Source organism: Haliotis rubra, unplaced genomic scaffold (genome assembly GCF_003918875.1).
Source record: "Haliotis rubra isolate DU_JTF1 unplaced genomic scaffold, ASM391887v1 Scf39, whole genome shotgun sequence".
Taxonomy (NCBI): domain Eukaryota; kingdom Metazoa; phylum Mollusca; class Gastropoda; order Lepetellida; family Haliotidae; genus Haliotis; species Haliotis rubra.
Genome location: NW_025767068.1, coordinates 3,298,315 through 3,318,031, shown reverse-complemented (window position 1 = coordinate 3,318,031; position 19,717 = coordinate 3,298,315). Strand labels below are relative to the sequence as shown.

The window sequence follows — 19,717 nt, the reverse complement described above, 5'->3', positions numbered from 1 at the left end:
TGTATCCTCAAAACTTATTCCATAGCAAACCGTGAGTGGTAAACAACGTAAACTAATCTAAAGCAAGGGCACATCGGCGCTTGAGCGGGAAACAAGTTATGCCAAATGATAAATGTATGTTACAGCATAATATATTTAAAGTTAAAGTTTAAGATATGTACTACAATTGATGTGTCAATTTCTTATGTTGATATTGTTAAAACAAATAAAAACATGTAATGGAATTAACAAGAAGACAAAGTCATCAATATCCCCGGCAACAGTGCCATCTTTGATATGACAATACAATATTTATACAGAAATTACAACAGCTGATGCTACAGGCCAATGAGGGTCAACTTGGGTTACTTTAAAGCTTAGTTATGTCCAAATTCTAGTGAAAGCTTATAATGTTTCGATGTAAACGCGACAGACGCGTATAACCCACAACAGGGACATCTATGGATCATGGTGAACATGTGTACCAAGTTTGATAAAGGTAGCATGTATAGTGTGGGAGATCTGCTCCGTACAAGATGACATCCTCATAGTCACAGCCTAAGTCTTGTGTCCATGGAAACAGCAAATAATAAAATTCATATCTGGGTCTAACCCTCAAAAGAAAAGACACATCCTCAGGTTCATGGTGAACATGTGTACCAAGTTTGATAAAGCTATAGCATGTATAGATTGGAAATCTGCTCCGGACAAGATGACCTCCTCATAGTCACAACCTAAGTCACGTTTCCGCGGAAATCACAAAAAATATAATTCTTATCTGGGTCTAACCATCAAAAGGCACATCTATGGATCATGCTTGATATGTGTACCAAGTTTGATACAGCCAGCATGTATAGTTTAGAAGATCATGCTTCGTACAAGATGACATCCTCCTAGTCGCAGCCTAAGTCTTTATATTTTCCATGGAAACAGCCTAAAATGCAAACTTCATATATGGGTCTAATCCAAAAAAAAACACATCTAGGGATCATGGCTGACATGTGTACCAAGTATGGTCAAGCTATCACGAACAGTTTAGGAGATATCCTTCGGACAAAGTGTGACGGACGGAACTAAATTTACAGCTAGCCAGCCCGATGGTCTGGTCAAAATTTTAGCTAACATGTTCCATACAAGTTCACAATATCTTAAAGTCTTATTTTTAAAATTGAGCGTTACATTTAGACTTGACAATTATTGTTTGATCATTGAACTATTGTATCACAAGCTCAAAGCACTACGTTGAAATAATATCACTAAAACAGCGACACCTATCGATGTTTTTTGTTTACCTGAAGACAGAAAATGTAAAACAGAAAAAGAAAGGCAACAAAATATGTAACTAAAAAATTAAGGAACATTGTTCCTTTTTGGAAAAAGCGTGTTTGGCTTATTACCGACAATGCCCATGTTAAGGTAGTTTGTCAGATCTGCCGGTCGGTATACGTCCGCTAGCTCAACCACGTCACAATATCAGATAAATTCAGGCGGTGTACGTCCGCTAGCCCCACCACGTCACAATATCCGATAAATTCAGGCGGTGTACGTCCGCTAGCTCAACCACGCCACAATATCCGATAAATTCAGGCGGTATGCTACAGGATGGCCAAAGGAACACTCTTGAACACGAAGCCTCCCTTAATGTTAGCACAACAGACTGTTAAACAGTAAATACATAATAACAACACCAAAAAGTGACTAAGATTTGACTTATTGTCTTTGGATTGTCTGGTCTAGTTAATCCATTTAGGCTTGTAACATTTTGATAGTTATGTCGCCCGGAATCTTAGGTTCACACAGGTATACAATGCGTCAAATCCATTTCTGGTGTGACTGACGGCGTTGGAAGCGCTCGTACAATCACGTCGCTAGGTGTGTGCCAGGGTCTGGAAACCGGAAGTCCTCATCAAGTGTGGTCACGCGTTGTGCTCAGACGACTCACAATGTAAATTATAAACTGGCCGGGGCTGATCAGCCAGTATTAGTATTTTGCTGTCAAGACGTTTGTCCTAACATGACATGGACGGAAACCCGAGAGGTAAAAATACCGAACCTGGTTAAACCCGAGAGTAAACGGCCCAATTTCACCACCTCACTGGTAGGTGATAATATGGTTCATCTGGCGAATTCCAATATTGTATTGGGTGGCTTAAATGACATGTATAGTTTATGAGTGAGTGAGTTTGGTTTTACGCCGCTTTTAACAACGTTCCAGCAGCAATATAACGGCAAGGGGGGGGGCAATCAGAAATGGACTTCACACAATGAACCCATGTGGGGAATCGAACCTGGACCTTGAGCGTGAGAAGCGAACGCTTTAACCACTAGCCTACCCCACCACCCCGTATATTTTATGATTTGCTGCTGAGAATTTTCTACATCGAATGTTCCCTTATGTCGTGATTTTTCCGCTTGCTATTTCTGCCTGAAATGACTAACTTATCCAGGTGTGTGTAATGCATCACTCCCAATATAGTCGTATAACGGAGGCATGACAATAATCTGACTGTGGACATGCTCAGATGTTCATCACGTAAACATGTACACAATGTTTTCCCAAATTACCAAAACACCAGGCCGGGGTGCCTATTCTTGAAAGTGTCCCAACTAAGACAGATCCTAACTAGTCGAGGAGTTAGGGCATCGTTAGGACATCGTACCATTGTCTGACTGACTGACTGACTGAGTATGGTCTTACGCCGCTTTCAGCAATATTCCAGCAACATCACGGCGGGGGACACCAGAAATGGGCTTCACGCGTTGTACCCATGTGGGGATTCGAACCCTTGTCTTCGGCGCTACGAGCCAACGCTTTAACCATTAGGCTACCCCACCGCCCCTCGTAACATTGGGATAAGACCCATTCTCGAAAAGATCCTATCCCTGTCCTAAGTAGAGGGTAATGTCTGAGTAAATCTCCATTCCTTAAACATAATGGGGCCGAGGCCCATGATTTTTAAAGAATGGAGAGTTACGAAGGTATTACTCTACTTAAATCAAATTAAAAGTATTGGCAATATTTCTGTTATTAAAATTAAATGTCAAAATGACAAAATGAAGTCTTAAATTTGAAACTGGTACACATCGCTCCATTCCTGAAAGGTAATGGAGCGTGCAGACAAGGGAATGACGTCACAAATGTAATTCAACTTGAGCTACTTGTGTTGGCTCAAAAAAATTCCAAAGGTCGACTTCCTAAGGCTCAGGAACTTTGGGTGTTTGCGAGTTACCAACGCTTCTAGATTAGCGAGCTCTTCTGTAGAATAGTGATGACCACCGGCACAGAATTAAAGCCTTCAGGTTGGGGTATTCCCCTAAACATTACCTACGTTTAATTGTATGAAAAACTGGGGCACCAACAATCTCATTTAAAGAAAATGGGAAAGACTAAAAGTCAAGTCAAAAGCGACGAAATTCAGATTTTGTTTTACTTTAACTTCTAGATCTAAAATTCGAATTTGTATACAGAATAAGAGAGTGAAACTCATACACTATTAGATTTAAAATATACTGAGTCAAAAAAGAAACTTCACAAAACGTAATTTGAAAAATAATGAATAACTTTCTTCTAATGATACATCTATGTATCCGAAATGGGATCCCTATCTTTCGACTCTAGAAAAACGTTAGCAAAACCCACTCAAACCCATCCATTCGTCGTGTAAATGACGTTAGTGCCAAAACAGGTTTTGCACGTGCAGTCGATCACGTGATCTTCGCATCGAGGTTTTCTTCTTCATATGCACGTGTTTGCATTGGCCTCAAGAATTGAAAAAACACTTTTAAACCACAGTTCTAACGGTACTTGAAATGCCACGAGTGTCAAATGTGCAACGTGAACGTGCTGTTGGCATGTTGCAAGCGGGAAGATCAGTTATTGACGTGGCAAGAACAATGGGATGCAGCCGTCGTACTGTGTATGACTTGCGAGGTCGTCTAAAACAAACTGGTACCACTTCTGATCGCCCAAGGGTCGTCCACGTGTGACGTCACGAGCAGAACACCTTCAAATCGTCCTACAGCACCTACGTGACAGATTTCTGCCGGCTACACGAACCAGGGCTGAGATGTTTAGAGGTCGACTGTCCTCACAGACCATTCGAAATCGGTTGCGGGCTGCCAATCTCCATTCTCGACGTCCATATCGTGGGCCAATATTGACGCCATTTCATCAACGTCAACGTCTGCTGTGGGCCCAACGTCACCTCCGATGGACCCAGAGAGACTGGAATCGAGTCGTCTTTAGCGATGAATCCAGGTTTACCCTCAGATTCGCGGACGGCAGGCATAGAGTCTGGAGACGGCGTCGTGAACGGTATGCCCAATGTTGTGTACAGGAAGTCGACAGATTCGGGGGCGGAAGTTGCATGGTGTGGGGTGCTTTCTGTGGGAACAACCGTTCCCGACTTCTGGTCATCCGTGGAAACCTCACAGCTGCTGCTTACCGCGACCAGGTGCTCACCCGTGAACTCGTTCCTTTCATGGCGGCTCATGGCCCAGGTCTACAGTTCCAGCATGATAATGCTCGGCCGCATACCGCGATGTTGACACGAAATTTCCTTCAAAACGCTGGAATCAACGTCATGGACTGGCCATCGAGGTCCCCTGACCTTAATCCAATAGAGCACGTTTGGGATGCACTTGGGAGAAGGCTTCGTGGTCTTAGGAACCAACCTCAGAATTTGCAGGAACTTGGCGCTGCCTTGCAAGAGCAATGGCGCAGAATCCCCAACCACGTGTTCACAAGCATCAGGCAGTCGATGAGGAGACGGTGTTTGGCAGTGGTGAATGCGCGGGCGGCCATACACGATATTGAACTGAGAAATTTCGCATTTTTATTCTTGTGACTTGACATTCTGTATACCCATGTTTTGGAACGGCGGTGTAGCCTAATGGAACTGATTATGGCACTGTCAGTGTATCGAGTACATCACACAGATCTCAGCAATGAAATAATAACAATTTAACCATCTTACCATCTCTTGTTCTTTAATAGTGCCCTAAAGAAAGAGTGTGAAGTTTCTTTTTTGTCTCAGTATATTTAATGAGATTTTTTAATATTTGTTTGAATTATCAAACTTCGAGAATGAAAGTATTATGTTATTTTCAATATTTGATAGTCAATATAGTTTTTGAAAATTCATGTTTTCAACACGGCGATTCAAACTCTGAAGCTAAACTTTAAGTGCCAAAAACGCAGAAAGATGTGCAAAACTTATATTTGGGTTGTGCATGAAAATCATGCCTGGACTCCCCTTTGTTTCATCTCGGTGAAAATTCACCTTGGAAATATCCACACAGAAGTTACTGCCCGTACCAAGTTGGCCTGATACGGCCATGTGTCAGAAAAGAGGAATGTTGCGATTTTTAAAAACGGGCAAGAATAGATTACTGAACAAATCTTTTGTAGATCTAAAGAATGTGTATTGCTTCAAGTGTATTCATTGCCGATAAATAGATCTATACAACAAAAAATCAAAACACTTAAGCTCAAAAGTGTGTGCTGTTGTAAATTCAAATGTAATTTAGGCGAGTTGTTTAGTGGACAACCTTAAAATTGGTGAAGTAAGAAGTACCACACCATGCTGATTTCCTCTAAGTTATACTTAAACCTAAAGTTGCATCCATTACACGATATATCTTTCCAATGAGGATGGAATGGGAAGCCCGTATCTTTCGTTTATTGGAGACCTAGTTTCGTATATTGTCGACTTTATCGCGTGTATTGGCGCCCTACTTTCAAATACTGGCGCCCTTTTACTGACCCGGTCCTCACGCTGAATCCAAACAGTAATACCCCCCTTACTGAAATACAGAAACGAACTCAATGTTTCATCCATTTATTACATGGCAGGACACAAAGCATAGGCTTGACACATTGTGCTGCAGGCACTATCACTACTAGGCTACCTCAGTTATTAATTACGTCTATGGGCGGTGAGGTAGCCTAGTGGTTAAAGTGCCTTCCGCGCGGGTTCGATTCCCCTTTCATCACAACCCACTAGCCTGCAGTCAAGTTGTACATACATTGCATACAAGCTGCACTGTAGCCATCGTCATGTTTTTAAAATGAATATATGTTTTTGAAATAGAACCCATTTTGATTCTGTACTTACAATGTATATTAATGCAGACTTGTTCTCGTCACTATATGGCTGGAATAATGCCGATGTGACGTAAAGCCCAACTCTATTTTTTAAAACGATATGAATTTCATTATTTTTTTAAATTTTAAGATTTTAAGTAATCACCATATTATTCACTCAACCTCAATGACTTGTACTTTTGGTCAAGTCTATATGGACAACGGCCCATTCAAATTTAAAGCAGTTTCAAGCAATTTTTCCGGGTGTCATCCCCAAGCAAACCCGACTCCCACAATGCATCCTCCTCCTGTGGTGTGATGACGCTAGCTTGCCTAGCCTTCTATGCATGCCAAAACCAGCCCGTACCAGCGATTACATTTTAGCGTCTAAAATGGTTCTTAAACCCCTAAAAGCAAAATCAGTGGTTAGGTTAACATCTAGACCACTTTGGCGCAAGAATCTCTGCATCGAAATAAGAATCTCATGAATTATGTCGCCCTTGTATTGACCTCCCCTTTGGTTCCTTACCCGTGCAGGTCCGGGTTAGAGTAACCCATGCTTGTCGTAAGAGGCGACTAAGGGGATCGGGTGGTCAGGCTTGCTGACTTGGTTGATGCATGTCATCGGTTCCCAATTGCGCAGATCGATGCTCATGCTGTTGATCACTGGATTGTCTGGTCCAGACTCGATTATTTACAGACCGCCGCCATTTTATTGCTGACTGCGGCGTAAAACTCAACTCACTCCTTTGGTTCCTTATTGCTGTGACAGACTCAGATCTTCATCAGAAATACTTAATTTGCTGCCTAACTGGGATTCAAACCCATCTCGTTCACGTTGCCAGGAATCTTTTCTGTATTTGTATATTTTTGCGAGATTTTCCAAGCTTTGATATTCAGAAACAGAGGGTTGCCAAAACGTTTGGTAGCCGTTTGTTCACTTTCTTTTTCTATCTGCTGAGAAGCAAACATCAGTTCATCAGCTGCTGATCTATTCATTTGGTCAAATTCCCGTTCTAGGTTTTGCGACTCGCGCAGCAATTCCTCATCCGAAGAACTGTATCTACAGGACTTTCCCCCCTTGCAGAGTGATATCAAACTCGACACTCGAAATACTTCTATTCAAAAGCTTCGGAAAATGTATTAATTTTGAATGACAAAGACATGCATAAAGAACCACATTCTCCTGACATAGTTGAAAACATCTGACGAAGTGGATGCAGTAAAATATTTCGTTTGTTTTGTATCCCTCCAATACGCTGCCACGTGCACAGTAGAGCGTGTTCATAGCGTGTGTATCGTGCATCGTGCTACCCAGATGTAGGACGCCAATATTATATTGCTGTGTCGGGTGCAAGAGTTATGAAACTAGGGCGCCAATATGATTTTTTTTATGGTGTTAAACTCTCTCATACTCGCCAATATTCGCGCGGCTGGGTGGGTCCTCGGCCTAACGGCCTCGACTCGCCAGCCGCCCGAATATTGGCGAGTCTGAGGAGTTTATTCCTTACTTAGGATAGGTTCTGACTTGTCCTAAGTTAGGATATCCTCGCGCCAGGATACTGCACTGTTCGATAATACGATCTGACAACTATCCGGGACCCAAGAAGCAAATTTAGTATATCCAAGGTGAGGTGAAATTGGGTTAACGTCGTGCTTGAGAATATTTCTCTCATATCACGACGTGTATGCCCGTGTACGTGTGTGTGTGTTTGTGCGGCTGCTTGTACTAGCCCAGACTTAAGCTGGTTTTGATAGTGCTAGCCCACCGAGATACCACGCCACAGTGAAGCATGAATACCCCACTCAGACACATCATACTGACTCCGAGCCGACCAGTCGTTGCACCCATGAATGCCGAGCGCCAGGCAGGGACCAACAAGTACCATATTTTAACGTCTTTTGGTATGACGCGGTCGGGGATCGAACCCGCGACTTTCCGCTCTCCGGATATCCATGGGCTGGGATAGTTTCGAGTAGAGGCCTATGTTTCCAGAACGGTTATGTGTAAGCACGAACATCTAGTAGAACTGTACGACAATATCCTATCTCTGACTCCATGTTGTCCAATATGGAAACGTATTTGACACCTTTTTCCGTTATCGGAAGTCAAACTAAAGTAAGGCCAGAAAGGCTTGGAAAATGATTTTTGGCTTCCATATCAATGATGATTTGACACAAGATAAAAGCACATTTATGATGCATGTACCACTCTACCTAGTTGGATATTAAAGCTCAGAGGTGACTTCACAGGAGGAAATTTTAACATTCGTAAATATTCTAGTACAAAATGTTGGTTTGAAATAGACTATAGTTATTCCTATAGCCTCAACTAATTAAGTTACATAAATGATCGTAAAGTTGTATTTTTAACATCTATATGTAAAATTATTTTTTTTAAAAATGGAACTCTTGTGGTTATATTAAAAATAATTAAGTAAAAAAGTCTTAATTCAAATCGCATACATAATCTTGTCCACCAATAGATTCATTTCGTGTATGAGCACTGAATTGGCAACATGCGACTTGAATATCTCTGCAGAACAATTTCACATTTATACCAGAATTTTATACTGAGAAATAAAGGGGCGGGTGGGAACCTCGTCAGCTACGACAAGGTTTACTATGGAATGTGTAAAGCTCTTAATTTGACAAAGTCAGGTTTACAAAGTTGTAAACAAATGTTACCTCAGGGGTCGTGTCAAAATTAAAACCAGATAGAAAACAAACTGGATAGCTTTTATAAGGGTGTCATACGCCGTGCAGTTTATAAACTGTATGAAAGCAAAATCCCGACGTGTTCTAAAATACAAGATGACGTGTTTTAGAGACATTGTACCCCTGGTAGAAATGGGTTCAGGTACACCGGTGTGTGTGTAAGATGGCAGCTGTGTTTAGAGGAAAGTACTCAGTCCTGTCCATGCGATCAGTTTCTCAGAAAAGTTGAATACCGCAATTTGGGGTTTCAAATTATATACCTTGATGAAATCTGGTATTTAAAAGAAAAAAAAAACTCAACCGATTGCTTGCGGATAGCGAAATGAATGGGCAGGTATTTTTTGATTAGTTCTAACATCAGCTTTCACTGCTGCTGGACGAACGAAGCGTTATTTTAAGATAAGGCCAGTTACCATAACCTGCGTGTCCCTGGTACCATCCACCATGAGCAATCTGAAAGCTCAATTGCAGGATTCTCACTTCCTGTAACGTGACTTCCAGGCTATCGGAAACAAAGCCCCAGGTCATGGAAACATCCGGCATCACCAAAAGCCAATCCAGTACATCACTGACGAACTAGCTGCAACACAAGGCCACATAGTTCTGCGTACACTAGTACGGCACAGAGCTCAATCCCATCGAGCTGATCCGGGTTAACGTTAAGAATTTATTGCTCGAAATACAACACTCACGCTTTCAGAAGTGAAAGAGCTTGTGTATGCTCCTTTTGCGAGAATTACCCCAGAAGTGTGGCAAAAGGCTGAAGACCGTGTACTCAAATCGAGGACGAATACCATCTGCGGGACGGCGTTAACGTCAGCGGAGTTGCACCTGTTGTAATTCCGCTGGAGTCCTCGACCAGCAGTGAGACTGACACTTGAGACGATCTAAGACATGCAGTGCCCGTGCGTTACATAACGCTGTCACCCGTCTGCCAGGTGGGTCACAGTGCCGTTTGAAGTGTTTCTAAGTTGACATTATACGGGTAATTATTAGTGAATGGTATATCGTGATTACCCAAAAGCCGTATTAGGTCGAGGTGGTATGAATGATCATATACCAAGTTTGAATGAAATATCAACCATTATCAAATAATTACCAGAAGTCATTTTTCAAGCATTTGTGGCCTTTAGATATAAATACGGCATTATATTAACACGGCCAGTTTGCGATGATGAAATGTCTTCTTTGCCAGGTGATGACTGTTAGAGATTAGTACCTGGTTCCATGGAAGGTATGGATTTGAGGGTGATTTATTTTACTTTCAGACTGAAGTAATGGTGTAGTACAAGCACGTGTCTACACGTCTTGACCAGTAGTGTCCTGTAGGTCCACTATACTGTAGGTGAACACAGGATACAGATTGTCACAGACCAGTTCTAAAAGTACCCCTTCCAGAGGGAGATTTTATTAAAAAGACACGGGGACAGATGGAATTTTATTAAAACCCGTAACCATGGCAATACATGTTACTGCTGCGACCTGTCGACATGAACGTCCCCCACTCCCGCCTCGCCCGGGGCCGTGTTGATTATGGCGACGGATTCAGTAGCTACCATAGCATAGCCTTGGTTGGACATCCCGGATACGTCTGGCAACAAAACAAACATGTTAGTGAAAGGCGTCGTGCTCTGTATAGGGATTAGCAAGGTGACATACGTATGTACTGACTGGACATGTGGTCCACAGCATAAAGAACTCCACAAACCGAAACGAGTCTCATTAACCAATAGACAATGACAGTTTTCAGCCGATGTGAAATTTCGGGTGAAAATGAGACAACTATGTTATACTAAATTTCAATTCCTTGTTTCATAACAAAATGGTCTTTACAAATCAATTTTGAAAGTAAATAAATCGTATTTCTGTATTTAAATGCATTTTTGTAACACAAGTTCCAAAAGGACAAATTTTTCTAGCGTACGAACCTAGTTTTGAGATTTCCATTGTCAGTGCACACTGTAAGACAGCATGCTGCACGTGTTTGCAAGGATGAGGAGCGTAGTGTTGCAATATACAAGTGATTAGATGTTTCAAATACTGATTAATATTTATATATCCTGTTGAATTAGTTGGTCTAAACATTCTGGACTGGTTATTGTACAAGTTGCGCAATAAATGTTTTGACTTGTGCAGACGCATATCACACGGATTTCCCACTACAGCGGTTACGTCATTGACAGAATCCTGGCCAAAATATCCAAGCAAGAGTATCGTGATCAACAGTATGATCAGTCTGCCTCGCCGATGATGAAACATGACACTGAGCCGACTACCGTCTTAAGATACACATGGCGGCAGTTATTTCATGAACCAAGACCTTACCTGGTATTTGCGTTAGCAGCCGATCTGAATTATAGTGAAACGCAAGTTTAACAGCCGATACTTATGCAGCCGATACATGCATATCTGGGAGTGACATGTTGCGGTGACGATCAAGTTAATAGTGCAAGTCTGTGCCTTCAGCAACGGTTGATCAAGAAAGTGAATACCTACCTCTTTTCTTGATGGTAGGAGCGTTGGTGCAGGAATTCTGCAACATATATGGTATCCGTAGGTTGGATTATCTTAGTGAAGGTCGCCAATACGGGGAGGTACTTGTGTTTCTCACCGAGTGGGTGACCTAAGCTCCCCAACCTCAAAGGATCATAGCCCTCGACATATTTACCATACCAGTTAGTGCTTGATGTCTACCATCTGATCTGTATACCAAGTACGTTTGATAGGGTGTTCAGAATAGCAGAATCCTTAAAGCTTTTACACCAAAACGCAGCTGTTCACATGCACGATATTTGCATATGCTTTCAGAAATCTGATGCATGATCCTTGTGTAATTCATCTGCATAAGGTTTGCAGTTGGTTCCCGAAGTTAGTGGAGAAATTCATCTTCTATGTAACCATATATATGCAACATAGTGAGTGCTTTAAGCGAGTCTCAACTTTTGAAGGGTAGTATATGTTGAGAATTAATGATATATTAACAACATTGATACGACCTTCAGGGCAAAAGCAAGGGCAGGTGTTTGAGAAACATCGAATGTGTTTCTGAAATAGGATGGACAAACTAGCATAATGTTGATTTCATTCTCAGCTGCGGATTTACACAAGACAAAATCTTGTTTTTCTAAGGGCATTTTTATGCCTTCATTTATCATAAATTTAACAAACAAGTCCAAATTTAAGAATATTTGACTTTAGAAAATAGAAATTATTCAGGCTGAAGTAAACTTTATAATCCTGTATTACAAGCATTCCTTGATCCATCATCAAGGGTAGAATGCCAGTCCTGATAGAACATAAGAGGTTGGTTATTAAAATTATGTAAAGAGATATTTCCAACGGTTTGGTTCATCCATATTACACCAAACCCATGAGAGAACAAAAGATTTCCCTTGTGATTTTGCAGATGTTGCCTAAATATAAAGCATATATATTCCCAAATATCAGATCCATTTACATAGATGGTATTTGGGAATCAAGATTTTTAGGAGGTAATTACAATTGTAAATAAAAGACAAACGTTAAATAAGGCTTTCTTTACTCTTGATGCTAAACCTGCAATGCCTTTTACAAACGTTTGTGTGGGTAAATAAATACTAATTCATAGTGACTTAACCCTTAAGACGTATCGCATTTAGTACCCAGTTTTCATGGGTGGGCAACGCCCACATCTGAAGAAAATGTTTTGTCGCAAGTAGGCCATAACTTCCATATCAGAAATCGGTTGTTTCATGTAATGCAAAGATTACAGGTTCCTGCGGTTAATTTGTTGGTTTCAGAATTGGATGTTTTCTATAACGGGATCGTTCAGCCAACATGACTAAAACTGTTTGGGGAATCATACACGGAACCAGTTTTGAAGGATTTTCCCTCCAATGCAGATGCTCCTTCACAAGTTTTGATTCATATGCTTATAAAACAGTTGAAAGTCATGGTGTTTTTTTTGTTGCACATACTATCACATATTCATTGCATATAATATATAAATTACTGATTTATGAAAAAATATAAAATTATAAGCGTACAGTCGCAAATCAAAACTGCAATAATTTGTACTTGGGTTTACTTCCCTGGAAACGAAGCACCCGCGATACGCAAGTCACAGCGGGTGGGCGTGCACTTAAGTGAAACGAAGCCTTTCATTGGCTGGTTCATTTGTCGATACTCTCATGGCTCTTGTGTATAGAGATGCTCATTTGTGTAGAACATTTTCCTATCACACCTGCCCGTCTGTAATTATGCGACAGACGAAACTCTGCTGATGCACGAGCCATAAATCAATGGGTTTTGGTTATGGTGGATAGCCGATAGGTGTTACGTTTACATTGCATGGAGGTCAGTGATCGAAGTTGTGTATTGCATATGTCATTAGCAGACAGGCACAAAAGGTGTCAATAAAACAGACATTCAGTTTTGTCTGAGGCATATCTATATCGGTTAGAAACTGATGTTAAATAATGACCTTGCTTTTAAGCATCGAACTGAGAAAGTGACTTGGCAAGAACGTGTGGTGAAATAGTCAAATGAAATTATAACATTTTATAACATAATTAACAGTTCAATCGGTAATCGAGGATCATAAGTTCGCGCCCGTGATATATCGACGTCAAAACATTAGAAAAAAAGCTCACAAAGCCTACTCGAGTACTCGCCGCCAGCGAAGGTTTTTCCGTCTTGAAATGTCGAACCCTTCACTGGTTGACTCATAGCTGAGTAGATCTAGATCCTTAACACGGTTCTTTTATGCAGCGAGTAGATTTACTCTTTGTTGTTTGTACACAATTAGACTACTCCTGCTCAGGACTTATAATCCGGGAATCCGCGCTTCAAACTGCGTAAACCTATTCACTGCGCATGCGCCATGCAGCTCAGCCGTGGAAACTGTTCACCCCAGCTGGGGTGAATTTAGTGAATCGTTTGAACTCGATTTCGCGGAGGTTTTCATCGCGTTATTTTTCAACTTTATAAGTTGAAGTTGCATTTGATGATTGTTACTGGAAGTCCATACCGAAGGTGTCAGAATCTGCAAATTTGTTTTACGTTACACGTGACCTTTAAGCGGCATTAATTCAGGGTGCAGTCGAGGATGACTGATCACGAGGTATGTAGTCGGATGGGTTACAAGGTGTTATCAACGTTGCAAGATAGTGACAAGCACAAGTGAGTGGCACACAAGGATAAGTTGGACCTGCGCAGAGAACGCGTTTACGAGAACTAGGCGGTGCACGGCAATGAGCAAATCCATTTGGTTTGTTTAAGGTAGAGCAGATGTAGGATAGTGCATGTGCATGAAATAGATTCCGCGCGTAGCTGCACATCACAGGCCCTCGTGTCTTTGCGAGGATTAAGATTTATAAAAAAAATACATAAAGTTTGAAATGACCCCTAGACTCGAAATGCTATGTATGAGTACATTATGTACAAGGCCGGACACTTCGATGCACCCCACCCGACTGCTTCGCCGATCGCTACTCTACCATCGCATGCAATCTATCAAAACTTAATGTAAACAATCATGGATGATTGCCTATCGAGCACCACTCACGACACCTACCAATTCTTTGTTATTTTGGAGTTCGAAGTGTCCGGCCTTGGCATAATGTATTGTACATAAGCATTACGAATCGAGGGTCATTTCAAACTTGTATATATATTTTTCAGAAATCTTTAACCCTCGCAAAGACACGAGGGTCTGTTGCACACGCCTTGTCTAGCCAGTCGTACTTAACTTGATCGCCGACAACCTGGGGCCCTTCGCTAACAATGGCAAGCATACATGCTAAACGTCCCAATTGTCAGGTTGGAGCTCCACTTATTTGTTATTTTACTACTATTGGAACCTTCAAAGTGAAAGTTTACTGTTAGTAATCTTTACGCTCTTGGACAGTTTCTCTTACATAGAACCTGTTCTAGTCTACAGCAGGCTACAGATGACAGTCTTTCCTGCAGCATGGACTACTTTACCAAGGAAACATTTACTCCAGATGCACCTACCCCGTCACACCTGGATGCACACATGGTGAAGTTACACTCAAACTTCAAGGCGGAGTTCACGTTGACAGTAAAGGCTTCAAAATAGGGACTCTGGGTTTTCTTCCCGATGGTGGTGAAGCCGACGTTTTTGGGGAAGACAATACCATCACCACAACTAGAAAGTAAATGAAGATTTATACAGCCAGCAGTTCACATTCACAACACTGTTAACCGACTATTAGCATGTCTATAACTCAAGTAAAATAGTCTACTGAAACACTGGACAATACATGCGTGTCTACGTGGCCTGTACTCACCCTGCTCGGAGGATGGAGTATCGTGCCGAGGATCCGTCTATGGCGTCACAGGAGATGGGCCGGATGCCTGCCTCTGAGCCTGGAATGACGAGCGAGGGACTCTAAAGATGTTTCATTTTACACCTGTGATAACTCTGGCGCGTGTCGCCTTACACCAGAAACGACTGGTTTAGATGTAAAACGTTGACCGAAGAGTGTAGATGCTTCTATACGCTACGATTGTCGTTCGTCACACCGAAGACCGTGGTTCGATTCCTCACACGAGTCCATGTGTGAAATTGTCTTTGTTACCCAGCCGGACCATAAAGTTGATATTTTGCCAGGGCTCCAGATAAGGGCTGTATCAGCGTATGTACGGATATAAAATAAGCACGATACGGTAGGAAACAATTTTAAAGACGTAGCAGAGACGCACCACAGCAATGGTGTACGGTTTCAGAATCATTTACAGACGAATTTATCTGAAAAGTATTGTCTTATTGTTTACACAAGAGTAGCAATGTTGTGCTGCATATATGAAACGAAACACAAGATTACTGATACGCCATTAAATTCCATTCAGTACTCTAAATGTACTGTTTTCCAGTACTCCTATATTGAACAAATATGGAGTACGTACTCCTGATCATGAAAAATTATCTGGAGCCCTGCTTTGCCATAGCTTGTTTGTAGTAATTGAATGGTTAATTTCAAGGTATTTCTTCAAAAGTCTTTTGGGGAAGTACCTTATTTCCAGAACGCATTTTTACGACTGCGAGCGCAACTTAATTTTTGAAAATTCTTATTTATGAACCCAACATGATTTCGACATGTTCTTCCTGCTTGGCCCGACTGAGTCGATTCGTATTGTCAACTTGTATATACCAATAGCAGTGGAAGCTCGTTTAAGTATTTATTAATTGCATAAACGTTTTCACACTGGAAATCAGACCTTTGAAAATAAGTAAAACATCAGCCGAGTGTCATCTTGTCATGTATACATATAGAACCGTATTAGCACGTACAATGACTGGTACGTTCCTTCAAACGCAGTGTCCCTACGTTCAATAACTTGTACCCATAAACATGATATATACATATATATGAAGACCTATTCTACAGGCTATTCATTGTCGTGTACCTTAATATTTACTGGACTATTCCCAAGTTACTTTGTAATTAATATTTTGATTTGAAGACAAACGGAATGCAGTGGATGTAGATTGTACCTGTATTGACGGCCTTTAGTTGCACCGTCCTGCCGAGGTCCACGGTCCTGCCGTTGAGGTTGTGTCCGAGGACGTCCACCATCTTGAGGTGAATGGTGGATCTGCTGGTGCCCCCCACGTTGGTCTGGATCTCCTTGGCCGCGATCAGGCTGTAGACATTTAGTGTGACAAGCAACATTTGACCATTTGGCTTAGGTCAAATAGCTGTTGTGACAATATCGAATGGGCAACGATTAGTTTGGCAGTGAGCGAGTTTGTTTCACGGCGCTCTTAGCAATATTCCAGCAACCTTCACCGGGGAGGAGACGCCAGAAATGGGCTGTAGGCATAAAGCTTTAACCACCAGGCAACCCCTTCATGGCCGATGGACTGAAAAAGGTTCGCGGTAAAACTTGTAAATTGTAACAAGAGCGTTCGAAGATCAACCAGATTTAAGTAAATCTAACATTTCTGCAACAAATAAATACTGCAAATATTACTGCAGCAAGGGCGTACAAGATGCGAGTATAACACCACAATCTCTCTCACGTGTCGGCTATTTTCTGGTTCTTGCTTGTGTCGAAGCCCTTGGGGCTGAATGTGCAGGTGACGGTGTACTCCTCCGTGTACTGGTGAACCAGGCTGCCCGGCTCGCCATACGACACGATCACCTTCACCGTGTACACCCGGGACTTGGTACGTTTCTGAAACATACAGCCTGGCAGTCACGAGTCGGGTACATGACTCGAAGTAAATACCTGTCAACATTTCTTACACTGTATATTAGGAACACTAAATATTGTTAATGTCACTCGCCAAACGACTCGTTATATGGGACGAGCATTTGGTGTCTGAACGTACTGACACGTGTGCGCCCGTAATGAACCGCGTCTATGTTTGGCAAGGAAAGTCAATTGTCCATTCATTGTCCAAACACCAGGCGGATTCGTCCCTTAAAATATTCCTGCTGTGAACTTACAGGTAAATGAGCAGGGTTTGGAGCCTCGACCTGGGTAGGAGAAGGGCAGGACGAAGTTGACCCCGTCTGTGGAGGTGAAGGCCACTTCCTTGTTTCCCAGACATACGGCCTTGGCCTTGGCATTCAGATCGGTGACGATGGTGACCGAGGCGTCCGTTTTGTCGTTGGCACCGCAGTTTGGGGTTACTGATGAACAGATGTACATGGTCAGGGGGGAATAAGTTTACTTAGCATTTACGACACTATCTTGCTGTATAGAAAAAGCTAGTTAAATGCTTTCACAGGCTCAACTGAATACACTGGCAGTTAAAGTGACAGATTACAGAGAACCACTCATCGAGCGTTTGTGGAACATTCAGTGTCAGCAAGTTGGGGTGGCCAGTTGTGTAAATATTACACGGCATTTAACCAGAGGCCGATAGTACGAGCATAAGCCATGGCGCGAGAGTAACAAACTTGCGACTATAGTTTTTAAGTAGATAGGCGGATCCAGGTGGGTAGCAATGTTGTGCTGCATATATGAAACGAAACACAAGATTACTGATACGCCATTAAATTCCATTCAGTACTCTAAATGTACTCTTTTTCCAGTAATTCTATATTGAACATGTTGAACAAATATGGAGTACGTACTCCTGATCATGAAAAATTATCTGGAGCCCTGCTTTGCCATAGCTTGTTTGTAGTAATTGAATGGTTAATTTCAAGGTATTTCTTCAAAAGTCTTTTGGGGAAGTACTTATTTCCAGAACGCATTTTTACGACTGCGAGCGCAACTTAATTTTCTTGAAAATTCTTATTTATGAACCCAACATGATTTCGACATGTTCTTCCTGCTTGGCCCGACTGAGCCGATTCGTATTGTCATTGTATACTCCAATAGCAGTGGAAGCTCGTTTATTTATTAATTGCATAAAACGTTTTCACACTGGAAATCAGACCTTTGAAAATAAGTAAAACATCAGCCGAGTGTCATCTTGTCATGTATACATATAGAACCGTATTAGCACGTACACAATGACTGGTATGTTCCTTCAAACGCAGTGTCCCTACGTTCAATAACTTTGTACCCATAAACATGATATATACATATATATGTGAAGACCTATTCTACAGGGTATTCATTGTCGTGTACCTAATTTTACTGGACTATTCCCAAGTTACTTTGTAATTCATCTTTTTGATTTGAAGACAAACGGAATGCAGTGGATGTAGATTGTACCTGTATTGACGGCCTTTAGTTGCACCGTCCTGCCGAGGTCCACGGTCCTGCCGTTGAGGTTGTGTCCGAGGACGTCCACCATCTTGAGGTGAATGGTGGATCTGCTGGTGCCCCCCACGTTGGTCTGGATCTCCTTGGCCGCGATCAGGCTGTAGACATTTAGTGTGACAAGCAACATTTGACCATTTGGCTTAGGTCAAATAGCTGTTGTGACAATATCGAATGGGCAACGATTAGTTTGGCAGTGAGCGAGTTTTAGTTTCATGGCGCTCTTAGCAATATTCCAGCAACCTTCACGGGGAGAGGAAGACGCCAGAAATGGGCTGTAGGCATAAAGCTTTAACCACCAGGCAATCCCTTCATGGCCGATGGACTGAAAAAGGTTCGCGGTAAAACTTGTAAATTGTAACAAGAGCGTTCGAAGATCAACCAGATTTAAGTAAATCTAACATTTCTGCAACAAATAAATACTGCAAATATTACTGCAGCAAGGGCGTACAAGATGCAGTATAACACCACAATCTCTCACGTGTCGGCTATTTTCTGGTTCTTGCTTGTGTCGAAGCCCTTGGGGCTGAATGTGCAGGTGACGGTGTACTCCTCCGTGTACTGGTGAACCAGGCTGCCGGGCTCGCCATACGACACGATCACCTTCACCGTGTACACCCGGGACTTGGTACGTTTCTGAAACATACAGCTTGGCAGTCACGAGTCGGGTACATGACTCGAAGTAAATACCTGTCAACATTTCTTACACTGTATATTAGGAACACTAAATATTGTTAATGTCACTCGCCAAACGACTCGTTATATGGGACGAGCATTTGGTGTCTGAACGTACTGACACGTGTGCGCCCGTAATGAACCGCGTCTATGTTTGGCAAGGAAAGTCAATTGTCCATTCATTGTCCAAACACCAGGCGGATTCGTCCCTTAAAATATTCCTGCTGTGAACTTACAGTAAATGAGCAGGGTTTGGAGCCTCGACCTGGGTAGGAGAAGGGCAGGACGAAGTTGACCCCGTCTGTGGAGGTGAAGGCCACTTCCTTGTTTCCCAGACATACGGCCTTGGCCTTGGCATTCAGATCGGTGACGATGGTGACCGAGGCGTCCGTTTTGTCGTTGGCACCGCAGTTTGGGGTTACTGATGAACAGATGTACATGGTCAGGGGGGAATAAGTTTACTTAGCATTTACGACACTATCTTGCTGTATAGAAAAAGCTAGTTAAATGCTTTCACAGGCTCAACTGAATACA

General features: G+C 42.1%; 1 protein-coding gene across 1 annotated transcript; it reads right to left on the bottom strand.

Annotated features, from left to right (window-relative positions):
• Window positions 1-10,207: 10,207 nt before the first annotated feature.
• On the bottom strand, window positions 10,208-19,638 carry LOC124286737 (vitelline envelope sperm lysin receptor-like). Its single transcript, XM_046723162.1, has 7 exons — window positions 19,420-19,638; window positions 18,990-19,144; window positions 18,461-18,609; window positions 15,073-15,151; window positions 14,777-14,930; window positions 11,279-11,315; window positions 10,208-10,373 (listed from the first exon to the last, which is right to left on the bottom strand). The coding sequence occupies exons 1-7, from the start codon at window positions 19,621-19,623 to the stop codon at window positions 10,252-10,254; spliced, it is 900 nt and encodes a 299-aa protein (XP_046579118.1). The 5' UTR covers window positions 19,624-19,638; the 3' UTR covers window positions 10,208-10,251.
• Between the last annotated feature and the right edge of the window lie 79 nt (window positions 19,639-19,717).